General features: G+C 45.3%; 1 protein-coding gene across 7 annotated transcripts in view; it reads right to left on the bottom strand.

Annotated features, from left to right (window-relative positions):
- SMG7 (SMG7 nonsense mediated mRNA decay factor) overlaps window positions 1–15,090 on the bottom strand; it is a 102,559-nt gene that overhangs the window by 50,763 nt on the left and 36,706 nt on the right. For 6 of the 7 annotated variants that reach the window (XM_084637057.1, XM_084637055.1, XM_084637058.1 and 3 more), the window contains 3 exons: window positions 6,612–6,643; window positions 5,426–5,543; window positions 3,584–3,716 (listed from right to left, as the gene is read on the bottom strand). In XM_084637057.1, coding sequence (XP_084493183.1) covers window positions 3,584–3,716; window positions 5,426–5,543; window positions 6,612–6,618 — 258 coding nt within the window. In that variant the 5' untranslated portion in view covers window positions 6,619–6,643. Of the gene's footprint in view, window positions 1–3,583; window positions 3,717–5,425; window positions 5,544–6,611; window positions 6,644–13,769; window positions 13,790–15,090 lie in introns of those variants that run through there. The other variant, XM_084637059.1, reaches the window with a different exon arrangement.

Genomic DNA, 15,090 nt, shown 5'->3' with positions numbered 1-15,090 from the left:
TCAGCTTGCTATCCCATACCCACAGAGACATGTAAGCCAGCACAAATGATCTCCAGGCTTATGCACAATTAGTAGGGTTGACAAACTTCAAGAAAACTAAAATTATGAGAATCAACCCAAAAGAATCATCAACAACACTTTCTAGGACTAATATGTCACATATCTTGGCAGCACTGTAAGCACAACAGGTGGAACAAAGACATTAAAGCTAGAATAGCAAAAGCCAGCCATGCTTTTGTAACTCTAAAGCCAATCTGGAGAAACAGAAATCTTGTCCTCCAAACTAAACTTTGAATATTTAACACCACTGTAAAGTCAGTCTTACTATGTGGTGCTAAAACTTGGAGTCTCAAGACCTTACTATCTAACTTACAAATTTTCATGAAAAACTGCCTTAGACATATCCTCAGTCTCAGATGGCCAAAATAAAAAGGTGAAGAACTCTGGAGAATGATGAAACAGAAGCCAATAGAGATGACTATGCCATACATGGAAAGACCCAAAATATCATGACAGGCAGGCATTGGACAGGAACCCTCAGGGTAAGAGGTGGCAACCTAGACCAAGAATAACATGGAAACACACTACAGAAGCAGAACTGAAAGCTATCAAAATGACAGGGAAAGAAGCTAAGACTGCTTCAAGAGACTGACAAAGATGGAAGACTCTGGTGAAGGCCCTACATTCTGCATGGAATGGAAAGGCATAAAATGAAAATATCTAGGGTTGGGATTATCAGGAGTGTAAGGGAGTTGAGTGCTCTTAATATTAATCATAACCCTTTTACTGTTATCAAATCTCCACCACAGTATCATTTTAATTTCATCTTTTTAAAATGGAATGGCCTTCTATGTAAAGTAATCAGTTTTATAATAGTTTTTAAACAGCCCAATGAGTAGAGCCCTACCAAATTCACAGCCATGAAAAACGCATCATGGACCATGAAATCTGGTCTCCCCCCATGAGATCTGGTCTTTTGTATGCTTTCCCTATGCTATACAGATTTCACGGGGAAGACCAGCATTCATCAAATTGGGGGTCCTGACCCAAAAGGGAGTGGGGGGGGGGTCCACAAGGTTATTTTTAAGGGGGAGGTCACGGTATTGCCACCCTTTACTTCAGCGCTGCCTTCAGAGCTGGGTGGCCGGACAGTGGCAGCTGTTGGCTGGGCGCCCAGCTCTGAAGGCAGTGCCCCACCAGCTGCAGTGCAAAAGTAAGGGTAGCAATGCCATACCATGCCACTCTTACTTCTGTGCTGCTGCCTTCAGAGCTGGGCAGCCAGAGAGTGGCGGTTGCTGACTGAGGGACCAACTCTGCAGGTAGCAGCACAGAAGTAAGAGTGGCAATATCATACCACACCATCCTTAATCCCTCCAGCAGCCCAGTTCTGAAGGCAGCACTGCCGCCAACAGTAGTGCAGAAGTAAGAGTAGCAGTACTGCAACCCCCCCCCCCCAATAACCTTGTGACCCGCCCCTACACACACACACACACACAACTCCTTTTTGGGTCCAGACCCCTACAGTTACAACACTGTGAAATTTCAGATTTAAATAGCTGAAAATCATGAAGTTTACAATTTTTAAATTCCTATGACCGTGAAATTGATGAAAGTGGACCATGAATTTGGTAGGGCCCTACCTATGAGGCCTCAGCTGATCACCACAGAAACATCTCCCCAACTCCGCAACTGGTGTTCCTTCAAAAGTCAAAAGATTGCTGAGGGATAATTATGGGACCAACAACAGTAGTAGCTGTGTTTATTAAGATTACATGCAAAAAAACTATGTTAGAGGAAGATTAAGGTTACAAACTCAAGCACTTTGTGTAGTGAAGGAGACTCCTCTGTACGACCCCCCCCCTTATTTGTTACAGAAGGTAGAAGACATGTAGTGGATTACAGAAAAGGAAAGGATGGTCTCAGGGATAAGGCAGCTAAAAGTTGCTCTGGAGAACTGGATTCAATCCCTTCTGCCACAGTTCCTACATCAGGGGTGGGCAAACTTTTTGGCCTGAGGGCCACATCAGGTTTCTGAAATTGTATGGAGAGCCTGTTAGGGGAGGCAGGCATGGTATGGCCCAGCCCCCGCCCCCTATCTGATGCCCCCGCTTCTCACCCCGACGCCACCCCCCCCCGGGACTCCTGCCCCATCCAACCCACCCTGTTCCCTGACTGCCCCCCGGGGGACCCTTGCCCCATCCATCCCCCCACTCCCTGCTCTTGGTCCCCTGACCGTTCCCAGACCCCCTGCCCCTGACCCCTGCCACCCCATCCAACCCCCGCCCCGCTCCTTCCTGACTACCCCTACTGGAATCCCTGCCCCTGACTGTCCCCAGACCCCCTGTCCCTAACTTCCCCCTGCCTCCCCATTCAACCCCCCTTCTCCTTCCTGACTCCCCCTGCCCGGACCCCTGCCCCATCCACCCCATCCAACCCCTTCTCTCCTTCCTGACTGCCCCCCAGGATCCCTGCCCCCATTCAACCCCCGTTCCCCACCCTCTGGCCACCTCAACCCCTATCCATGCCCTGAACTCCCCTGCCCTCTATCCAACCCCCCCTGCTCCCTGCCCCCTGACTGCGCTGCCTGGAGCACCAGTGGCTGGCAGCACGGCTACACCAGGACAGGCAGCTGCGTCGTGCCGCGCAGCACAGAGCACTGGGTCAGGCTGGGCTCTGCAGCCCCGCTGCCCAGAGCATTGCACTGCACAGCGGCGTGGCTCCAGGGGAGGGGGGACAGCTTTCCGGGCCAGGAGCTCAGGGGCTGTTCTTTGCCCACCTCTGTCCTACCTGATGCTAGTCAGGTCACTTAAGCCATGCTTTTCAAAAGGTGGTTAACTAATTGTGTGTTTCTCATTTTATGGATGCTTGAACTTGAGACCCTTGGTCTGATTTTCAGAAGTACTGAGCACTCACAGCTGCAACGGAAATCAATGGGAGCTGTGCTTTGAACATATGAAGTCCTCTATAATGCGAAATACTCTAAAAATCAGGTTCAAGGTGTCTCAAATGATTTCCAAAGACAAGGTTCTTGGGTGGTTTTTTTCGACACTGAAAACCAGTATATTTTTCCCTAATCTCAATCAGAAACAGCTGAATGGTTATGGCTGAAATAAAAATAAAATAAATAAAAATGGGGGTGGGGGGGAGGGCACAATTACCCAGCACTGAAAATTTCAGCCCAAACAGTTAAAGTTTGGCAAACTTAAAAAAAAAAAAAAAAAAACCCACACAACTGAATCCAGGGGTCTTACAACGAGAAGCATCAGGTAACCTTAGTAAGAAGCTGGTCTACCAGCTTCACCTATAATAAATATTTTACCATTTTTAGACTCAGACTGCTGTAAGAATGAATACCTCATGCTCTTCCTTCTCCATGTACAATATTAAACAATTGGTCAAGTGCATTATAGGAGCTTGTCTGCCTCAAGAGTAAGCAACTGCTGGAGAGAACATACTAAGTTTGACAAAATAAACAGTGCAAAATAAGCAGAGGAGCTGCATACATTCACTATCAGGGCAAAAGTGTAAAAACTCTTGCTCCAAGGTTGTATATTTGTATGGAAACCAGTGTTTCAGAACTCACCTGTGTGTAGAAACCACTAGCTGCCTCTAGGAACAGAGAAAGGTTCGCCTGAACTTCACTCCGATTCGGGTTTGCTCGGTTTTTTGCCTGCCCCTGAAGTGTTGTGATCTGATTCTTAAAAGCATGATTCCAGCTGAGAATAAAACACAATTCTGTTGGCTACAGCAGTGACTCACTGGGCGGACACTGAGCTCCCTGAGAATGGGAAAAAACTGTCTGTTACAATTATAAGGCACCTGGAGCTAATTCCATCAAAGCTCTCCACTTATTCTAGTGCCTTAACTGCTCCCTTTTAAAATGGAACAGAACATGCAGTGGAAATCTAAAGTCAAACAGGGAAGAACGGCAAATTCCCCCAAATCTCCAAAAAACAAAGAGATTGTTTACAGCATTAACAATTATTTATTTGCTGCCAGCACTAACCAGCATGTCAAGCACTATTAGTCATAAAGCTTTGACCATCAGTCTCATGGACAGACTTAGAGAAACTGTTCAGGAACTGATGTCAGGCCAAAATGTCTGAACATCCAGCAGCTTTAACATCACGCTCTTCCAGACTCTTTGCCAGGGACTGGAAGAAATGCAGACTATTAACCAAGGCTGGTACAAAAAGATGCTCCTGTTCCTCAAATAAGATCCAGGGGTAGAAGCTGGGGGACAATCCAGCAAGAACCTCACCTGGCTATGAGGAAGTCATAATGAATGCCCCACTAGAGCACTAGCCCTATATGATCTCTCCCCAATCTCTGGCATGGAGTCTTTGTCCCTAAATTAGTATGAATGAACATTTGGAGCTCCTCCATCACCAGTTTCCCAAATGCTCAGAATGGCAGTGTTAGGGAAGATTTCCTGCTCTTCTGATCCGCCTTTCCTTGATGGGAATAGAAAGGCAAATGTCTCTTTCCCCCTCTTTTCAACCTCACACAACTGAGGGGGGCTCAATACCACTAGTCCTCACCCCATAAGAGGATCTTCGTCAGTGATGATTGCATCACCCTCTTCTCATGCTGATCTCGAGGATGCTTCCAGCTTGTTTTACTAACACATAGCACTCTACTTCTGTGCTTCAGCTATAAGGCAGGGTGGCACTTGCCCATTTGTAAGTTAGAGTTGACATGAGTGGGTAAGCAAGTGTGGTTTTGAGTCTTTTGTTTTTGAGTCTTGTTCTGAGCTGCATCTCACTCACATGGCTCTCAAGTGGAGCTAGATCCCATCCCCTGACCTCAGTAGGAGCTACACTATATTTACTAAGGCCGAGTGCCCAAAGCTTCTTCCATGTCAAAGATTATGTGGCAGAGCAGCTCCTCTTAGACATAGAGAAAAACAGATTATTCACCTGTTCGACTAAAAAGGCAGGTCCATGGATTAGAATTCTCAAATATTCTCAAACAAGTTTTTGGGAATGCTGAAGGGATTTCACTAGGAATTACATATTGGAAAGTCTCTATGCAACAAGTGACACCCCTCTCTCCAACATTAATCAGTTCCATAAATCATGGATCTCACTCACAGTGTGTATGCTACACATGCCTAAACAATGAACTATTATGTACAAGTCCTTTTTTGAGAGTACAAGTCCATTAGAGATTTTCTGATGGACAGCATGGTTTTCCCCAAAGTACTTAAGGGCAGGAATTGTAAACATCCTTTCATTCCCCATTCCCATACATTCCTCCTAGTTCTTTAAATTCAGTGTAAGATTATTCAAAATGCATTTATTCAAGCTTCCACTTACAAAAAAATTGAGCCCATTTTATAAGTTGTACCCACTCTTCCATAAGTCTTGGAAGGATCCTGCTCTAGTTCACAACACATGTGAATACTTGCGATTAGAATACTTACAGGTCCTGTTCCACTTTCTTGTCTAAAGCATACTCCAGATCAGTTACTAGCATTTTCTGGTATAAGTCCTGCAGAGCCTGTCTGGATGTCCAGACTTCAGCTGGACCCAGCTTTGAATCTGAGCATCAAAAAACAAAAGAACAGATTTACCATGTCCCAGTACACAGAACAGCATTGTTTCAACTGATTTTTCTCATTCCTGCCCCAGGAAAGAAAACACCATGTCGTGCCACATCCAATGTCATGCCACACCTCCCTTCAATTACAGCTTCATCAAAAAACAAAAACTAGGAAAACTAATGAATACCAGGAAGAGATTTTCAGGCTTTGCAACAAAGGGCCAAAATGACAAGCTGCTAGAAACCAGAGGATTGCACACGAATTTCATATGCAAACTATTTTACCAAAAGCACATCAACATAATATTTATTGCAGTTCTGAAAAAAGACTAAGTTACCACTTATATAAATTCACCAGCAATAAAAACATGCTATCTTGTAAAAGCCAGAAGACAGATGCTGAAAAGCTGCATTTTAGGACTTCGCAGGCTGCATTTGGGGCACCCATAAGTTAGTGTTTGACACAGCAGTTCCAGCATCTTTGGTGCTAGAAACCAGAGACAGATCTTTTCTCTTACAGAGAATATCTGCTGTTCATTTTTAAATAAGCATCAGATCAGTCATTACCCAAGACATATGAGCTAGGTCCAGTCCTCCTCTCTCCTCCCAGGTGGAAGATAGGACTCATCCTACATCACCAGCTGGGACAGAAAAGGACTCGTCTCTCCATAAGTGTTTTAAGGCACTGTATGGGAGTTTTAATTATTTAAGTTTCAAATTTTCATTTTCTATCTATAGCAGGGAGTATAGTCACTTGTAAAGCATTCTCCATTTAGCCACATGGGAAGAATAGACCTTTAACAGGACACCACCTACACACTACAGAGAACTTGGAAATCCCAGCTATTCACTAGATCGTATTTATAAGTAACTGTTTGAACTCAGGATTTCAGTTAGGTCTCAATGTCCAAAGTTAAAATGAAATTTTACAGCCTGCTTCTTTTATGCCCATCGTCTCACTCCTATTAGGAGTCTGGTAAGCATTTTGTATCACTACAACACAAAGAAAAATAGGACTCAAACACAATTTTAGTTACTGCACTAACGGTGAAATAAAAGACAATTACCTGTCATGTCAGCCTTCAGGACTTCTGCCTGCCTGCAAGAGGAAGACAGGACAAGACATTAGATATTAACAAGGACTGATGAAGATAATCAAGTTACACCAAACAAGTGGGGAGGGATGTTGTTGTTGCTGGGGTTTTTTCTCTTTTTAAAACACAATTGCTTGAGTGTGAGGCAAAGACAAGGGTTCAAGTCTTTTTAGGGATTGTATATACCAATATAAGCTAAGATGTGAATTTAAACCACTAGAATTTGTCATGTAGACACTTACGCTCTTATAAGAGTGGCTTCACTTTAGTTTATGTTGCTTTGAAAGGGTTTAAGCTAAACTGATTTAAGCCACTCTGATAAAAGCCACTCTTGTACCAGAAGAAGAATGTTTACTTGGGGAGTTATACTGGTATAAATGAATGTTACTTACCTGTAATCACAGTTCTTTGAGATGGACTCTGCATAGTCACACTCATGGGATGTGCTGGCTAGTGAAGTTCAGGCTGTCAAGCCTTCTCATAGCAGTGCTTCTTAGAGCACTCATGCATCCCTCTTATCCTTTGACTTTGCATTCATGAACGTTCTAAGGACAAGGCTATAAAAGGTGTCATGGTGCTCCTTACCCACCTCAGTTCCTTCTATGGAGTCTTAACAGAATCTTGACTGAGGAGTCGGAGGAAAAGGGGAATATGCAGAAACAATCTTGAACTCCAGTTACAGGTGGGTATCCTTAATTTCTTCAAGTGTCCTTAGCATATTCCCATTCATGGGATAATTTGGCAAGCAGTACCCCATAGATGTAAGGTGGAACTCCAAGTCCTAATTTAAGTCCTTGAAGTTCTGCTCTGCCAAACTGAGTGTCAGATCTAGATACTAGGTCAAAGGAGTATTGTTTTGTAAAGGTACGTATAGAGGTCCAAGGAACAGCCTTACAGATCTCTGCAATTAGAACATATCTGAGCCTGGTCTACTCCTAAATGTTGGGTCGACTTAGATACATCACTCAGGGCTGTCAAAAATGTCACACCCTGTCTGACGTACTTAGGTCAACCTAACCTCCACTGTGGGCACAGCGAAGTAGACAAAATAATTCTTCCATTAACCTAGCTACCGCCTCAAGGGGATAGATTTACTACAGCAGGGGTGGGCAAACTACAGCCCACAGGATTGCCACCCCTGTGGCGCCGCGGGCCCCACTCCGCTCCCGGAAGTGGCCAGCACCATGTCCCTGTGGCCCCTGGGGGAGGGGAGAGGGTGGCAGAGGGCTCCGCACACTGCCCTCGCCTGAAGACACTGCCCCCCATAGCTCCCCAGTGGGAGGTATCTGCGGGTGAGGACAGCATATTGAGCCCTCTGCCACCCCCTCCCCTCCCCCAGGGGCCGCAAGGACGTGGTGCTGGCCGCTTCTGGGAACGGCATGGGGTCAGGACAGGCAGGGAGCCTGCCCTGGCCCCGCTGTGTGCCACTGCCACCCTGGAGCCACTCCAGGTAATCGGAGCCAGGCCAGAGCCCGCACACCAAACCCTCTTGAACCCCGCACCCCAGCCCCCTGCCACACCCCTCTTATACCCTAACCCCCTGCCCTGAGCCCCCTGCCGCACCCCTCCTGCACCTTAAGTCCCTGCCGCACCCCTCCTGCATCTCAACCCCCTGCCCCGAGTCCCCTCCTGCACTCCGCACCCCTCCCTGCACCCCTGCCCTGAACCCCCTCCGCCCCAATCTCTTGCCCTGAGCCTCTTCCTGCACACATTCCCACACTCCTCCTCATACCCCAACCCCCTGCCCCAGCCCTACATGCATGGCTCTGCATGCAATTTCCCCACCCAGATGTGGCCCTTGGGTGCCCTAGATGAGGCAACTTTTCTCCCCTCTTCTCTGGCTGCGAGGAGGAGGGCATTCAAGGAGAATACCTAGCAGTAACCTTCATTTTATCCCACTAAGAAGAATAAGCTTGTCTCTTCAGGTTCCAGTAACTTATGGAATTGCTAATTTGTACGGTGTACCTGCACTACCAGAGTAAATGTTGATACAGAGTGAATAGGAGAGGAAGAAACTACTTCCTCCTCCAGAACTATCTTTGGATCTGATGCAGTCTTCAGAACTGGGGGAAGACTCTTAGGCAGGGATATACCTTGAACCAGAATCTTAGTTTTTGATTTAGGATCTGATGTTATCCAGTCTAGATGCAATCGATCTGAGGATTCCCTCAATTTCAATTTGTCCCTGCTAACACAAGCCTTCTTGTCTTGGAACTGAAGTAGAAAGATCCCAGGGGTTTCTCCCGTGGTTTGGCCTTCATCTCACAGGCTGAAACAGACTGAGTCCAAGTGCCTTTAAGGTCAGTCTAATGATCTGGGGGGCCTGACTACACTGAGGTGCTGGATCTTGATCCTTGGGCAGAGATTGAAACCTTCTACATAGTGCTCTTAATGCCAGAGGTGTAAGGAGCAGACATAGGCGTTTTCATCATGAATAGGGATCCCCTGGATGTGTCGGGTTCAAGAGGCTCTAGAACCAGAGATTCGTGAAGCAATAAGACTTACAGGCTGTTGTCGCATTCCTTGCATTCCCTCAGGGTAAGTGTGCTACAGACAGAGCATCTTTAAGGAGAGTGACCCTGCCCAAGGCATTTTGTGTGGGCATCCAACACCAGAAAAAGACGGCAAGACAAGAGTTGCACCTTTCAAAAACAAGTCTGAACTTTCAGATCTGCCATGGAACCAGTCGTCAAAACCGAAATTAACTACTATCTATTATAATAAAAAAACCCTTTTCCTTAACCAACTAACCTTTTCATTAAAGTGACACTAAAAACTACACTAAAGTAAACCACTAAATTCTTTGATAGAAGAATCCTGATGGGATAGATGTGAATCTCTCCAGATCTATCTGCTGGTGTGGCTGGAAGGAACTGAGGCAGCAAGCAGAAGGCACCACATCCCCTTTCACAGCCTTGCCCTCAGAACGTTCAGGAATGTAGAGAGGAGAGGTAGGAAGGATGCATGAGTGCTCTAAGATTAGGTTCCACTGTCTGAGCTTATCAGGTCAGCGCATTCCACGAGTGTGAATATGCAGACGACACTCGAAAAAATTATAATTGATGTACCTATACAACAATAACTAGTGAACCTTTCCTGTGTAGACAAGCCCTTAAAGAGTAAGAACAGTTACAGTTTCAATATGTAGGAAGAATATTTCTGAACCACTAAATGTCCCAAATCAAAGCCTCCATTATGTGTCTATATGGCAGATGCATCTAATTCTTCTGTTTCGCACTAGAGATAAAGTACCTTTTTTTTTTTTAATTGCATCTTATAGGTACATCATAACACTAGCTATATTGACTCACCCTTGAGTTTAATACCCAGAAAAAAATAACTCATTCTTAATGTTAATTGTTAAGACTAACTCATTTCCAAAGATCAGTTTTCACCAAGTCAATTACCAATTTATGTCAATTCTTTGACCTTAGAATAATTACTACCATTTAATATTGAACACAAGAAACAACTATTAATAAAATGTGTTCACTGGTACAGCATATTTCAATAAACCTTATCTGCCCATCTTGGAACACTACATTTATGATTTGAAATAAACAAAACCTCTATTCCTTTATTAAGTCCCTATACTTGTCATAATGGAATCCACATTTTGAGGGCAGGCCCTAACAAAGTACAAGTTTATAAAATAGGCAATGGAAATTTCTTAAATATCAGGGCATGTCTATACTACAAACTTTTGCTACCGCAAGTTACATCAGCATAAAGCCACTGCAGTTAGTGTATCACTTGTGCACGTGCATACTTGGCTCCTCGCACTGGCTCCGCATGTACTCATTAGGAGTGTGTCAATATGAAGTGCCAAGCATAATGAGTAGGTAACCCAGTGTGCAACCCACCGCCGCCCAATGCACCTTCTTTTGAGACGTTTTGGCAAAGCACAGTGGGGCAGAAAAAAGTTGCACAGGGGGACTGGGAGTAACAGGTCAGCTTCCCAGCATGCAACTGTCTCCATTCCAGCATGTTATCTATATCCCATAATTTTTGCGCCTTTTTAAAAAAAATCCCACAAACCTGCACGGCCTTCTTTGCGGTCTGCCATCTTTGACAGAAGCCTGGAGACTGCACAGCTCTGAAATATTGTCATAAGCATTGCAAACACAGGACACATGTGTGATATTCGCCTCCGGTGTTATCTGGACTGGTGATCTGGTAGGTCAGTGGTCTCCAAAGTTTTTGGATCGCGCACCCCCCCGATGCCGCCAAAGCAAGAAGAGTGGAAGACCTGCCGCAGGCGTGCCGCCGAAGAAAGAAGAAGGGAAGACCTGCCGCAGGCGTGCAGAGCTGCCGCCAAAGAAAAAAAAACGGCAGAGTGCTGTCTGGCAGCGCTCCTCCTGGGATCCTCTGGCGCACCCCACTTTGGAGACCACTCTGCGAGGTCACTTCAATCTTTGAGTCTGGGAGCCAGCCTCGCCCTGCTCTGCTGTGAGAACCCCCCTCCTGGGCTGTTCACACACAACCACTAGCATGTAAGCTGCTCCCAGCTACTAGCAACCGAATGACACTAGCCAATATCTCTGGTCCCAGACACAACCCTGGGAACCTCCGTCTTTCACTGTCCAGTTATGCCCACTGGACGCTGCAAGCTTATATAAGTTCGTCAATTTAACAAAGAAATTGATATGTACCAGGATTGTTATCCCAAGGGGAGCCTCTGACACACTTCAAACCAAACGCACTGCTTCAGGTAGAACAAACAAACAGATTTATTAGCTATAAAGACAGACTGATAAGCTAAAGCATAACAAGTCAGATCTGGTCAAATGAAATAAAAGCAACACACATTCTAAGCTGATCTTAACACTTTCAATGTCCTTAAAAAACTGAGGTGCTTCTCACCACAGGCTGGCTGGTTACTTTTCAGCCAGGCTCTCCCCTTTGATCAGCATTTCAGTCGCTTGGTGGTGGTGGTGGTGTCTGTAGATGTAGGTGGAAGAGAGAGAGCATGGCAAAATGTCTCTCCCTTTTATAATGTCCTTTCTTTCCTCTTGGCTTTGCCCCCCCCCCCCCATCAGAGTCAGGTGAGCATTACCTCATTGCAGTCCCAAACTGACCGAAGGAAGGAGTGACTCCCTCAAGGGTCTAACAGATTCTTTTGTTGCTGCCTAAGCCAGTGTCCATTGTTCCTGTGAGGCTGGGCTGGGTTTGTCCCATCCATGCCCTGACGAGGTGTGAACTGCCTCTCTGTTCTTGGAGAGTTTTTGCATGGGCTTGCTTTAAGCCATGAGAATACATTTTCAGCCTCATAACTATATACATGAAAGTATAACCTATAAGATTATTGTAACAAAAAAACCCAAGTACTTGTGGCACCTTAGAGACTAACAAATTTATTTGGGCATAAGGTTCCAAATAAATTTTGGAGTCTCTAAGGTGCCACAAGTACTCCTTGCTTTTTTTGCTGGTACAGACTAACACGGCTACCACTCTGAAACCTGATTACTGTAACAATTGCTACAACATCACTATAAGAACCATGTTCAGTGCATGATGAGACTTCCAAAGACACCCAACGTGACAAACTCTGCATTGGATACCACACAATCATTTTATAAAGATGAACATAGGGGCATAGGGTGTTACTCCAAGGTACAGAGCGCAATAGCATGATCCTCCAGTATTTGCACAGCCATCTTAAAAACCAAAATCAGCGTGGAACATTATGATTTCTTGGAGGACAGACTGCTGTGCAACATAGTGAGAACCAATTTGAGGCTGTTGGTGGCATTCATGGAGCAGCTGCAGATAGTGGAGTGTCACCTCTGAGCCCAAGAAATGAAAACTGACTGGTGGGATTGCACTGTAATGCAGGCTTGGGATGATGAGCAAGGTCACATTCCTAGATCTGTGTGCCAAGCTTGCGCCAGCCCTCCAGCTCAGGAACACCAAAATGAAACCTGCCTTGACAGTGAAGAATCAAGTGGCAATTGCATTGTGGAAACTTGCAATGTCAGATTGCTAGCAGTCAGCAGGAAAAAATTTTGAAGCTTGAAAATCCACTGTGGGGGTAGTTGTGTGTGCAAGGCCATTACGACTGTTACTCTAGGCAATGTGCAGGTCATAGTAGATGGATTTGCAGCAATGGGATTCCCAAACTGTAGTGGAGCAACACACAGAATGCAAATCCCTATTTTGGCATCAGACCATCTTGCCACAGAATACAAAAGAAAAGGGTACTTTTCTATGGTATTGCAACTGTTGGTGGAGCACCGGATACGCTTCACTGACATCAACATTGGCTAGTTAGGAAGGTGCATGACATGTGGATCTTTAAGAAGAAAGGACAGTTCAGAAACCTACAAACAAGGACTTTTTTGCCAATGTTAATCTGCCAGTTGAGGAAATGTTGACATGCCAATAGTGATCCTAGGGGACCTAGTCTACCGCTTAATCCCTCAGTTCAGGGAGCCACATGCTGGCCATCTCAACAGCACCAAGTAAAGATTCGACCACTGGCTCAGCAGGTGCAGAATGACAGCTGAATGTGCTTTTGGTAGACTGAAGGAAACTGGCATTATTTACTCACAAGACAGTTAAAAAAATCCCAATGGTTATAGCTGCCTGCTGTGTCCTGAACAACATTTGTGAAGCAAATGGGGAAAAGATGCCTGCTGTTTGCTGAGTGAACAGCCAGACACAAGGGTGATTAGAAGAGCTCACTGCAGAGCTATATGGCTCAGGGAGGTTTTGAAAGAGTACTTACCCAATGATCCACAGTATTGCATTGTACTGTACTGTGATCTACCTGGCCCTGCTATTTTAGGACCTCTTAGGAATTGTTTGGTGCTTCGTGTACAGCTATAGAACACTGCCAATGCACCTATTAATTTTGAAGTGGTTGTTGTCCTTTTATGATTATTACACTGTCACTGATCTAATGTGTTGTGTCACGCTATACAGTAACAAGTGAATAGGTGCTTTCTGAACTGCTAGGAACTCTGCAGCATATGTTGTGAACTACTAATGATGAATTCTTTTCCACATAATAGAATTTTATTCAGTAACAAAACCAGTGCAAAAAACCAAAAAGCCTGTGCAATTTAAAAGCAAATACATTAAAAATGTAATATATTAATGGAACAGAACTTAAAGGGAAAGAACACTCACGTCCATTTTAGCTATCCATACACCAAACCGTGGCTTTCACAGGTCAGAGCATGTGAAGCTGTGGCTGTCCTTAATGTTGCCCCAGGATGGAATGGTAGGGTTAGAAATGTGGAATGTTTAAAGAGGTGCTGCAATGGAGTTCTCATTGGACTACAAAAAAAGAGAGACGAGCCTTGGACTGTTGAACCTGTCGGTCTGCAAGAGAGTCTGCAGCATCTGTTTGTTGCTGGAGAAGCTCCATTATGTCCTGATGCATCTCCCTCTCCTTTTTCCTTCTTGCCTTTCTCCAGGATGTCTGCAATGTTCAGGCCCTTTACTCACAGTCTAAGGAGATCCTGCAAGCCAGCACTGCATCAAACATGTCATCCCAAGTCCTCTTCTTTCTACTCTCTATCTGGCTCTGGATCTGCAGGCATGGAGGAAGAAACCCCTTGATGTCACAACGGAGCAGCTGCACATAAAACACAGAGGTACTACTGTCAATACAGTCACAATGGAAAGTGAAAGTTAAGATTCAGAATTCCCTTCCCTTGCTCCTCTAAAGTTTTAAACAAGACATGCTTATTGACATTTCTGCTTCGGAGTGCTTGTGCACAGTGCTACTCATCATGATTGCTGTTAGTATGGCCCGCCGGGGGGAAGGGAAATGAGAGAATAGCTAGGTTGCATAAAACTATGAGTATAGGCAATGGCACTGAATACTGGCACCATTTTTCACAGGTAGTGGTGATTTAGCGGATATCTCACTCCTGAAGTAACAAAGGCATACAGAGCACAGCTGCTGCTGGAGTCCCAAAGCTGCCTGGGACTGTATGCTGTTAGCCTGTGTACTGCAATGGTGCCTGCCCAAGTCATCACTGACTGGCATGGGAAAGTGTTCTACTGTGGAGGAAAAAATAAGGCTGCCATCCCTAGAAACCTTCGGGAGAGAACTGCAGAGTACATCCAGGAAAGTTTCATCGAGATATCTCAGGAGGATTCCAGGGACATTCCCGTGTATAAAAACAAACAGCTCCGTGTGGCCCCCTTGCTTAACTCTACAGAGGAATGAAAAGCAGATAACTCTACCTCTCTTTGTTGTACTGCTATCTCATCTAATATGGGTAAATTAATGAAAAGTCAATAGCTGTGTCCTGTTAAGCTGTGGGCATCATCAGTACATCATTGTAATAGGAAATACAGTCGCACACTTACCTGAGGTTCCTTTCCCTGCAGCAGGCTCGCCCATGCTCGACTGCCAGGACTGCAGTGCAGTCTCAAACAGGTGCTGGTCGCATATCCTCCATCCTCCTGCTCGCTGTTCATGCCAGGGGCCTGTGAC

Source organism: Lepidochelys olivacea, assembly GCF_965140295.1.
Source record: "Lepidochelys olivacea isolate rLepOli2 genome assembly, chromosome: 8".
In the NCBI taxonomy this organism is placed as follows: Eukaryota; Metazoa; Chordata; order Testudines; family Cheloniidae; genus Lepidochelys; species Lepidochelys olivacea.
Note: the sequence above shows the minus strand (reverse complement) of the source record. Positions and strands in the feature narration are given on the sequence as shown.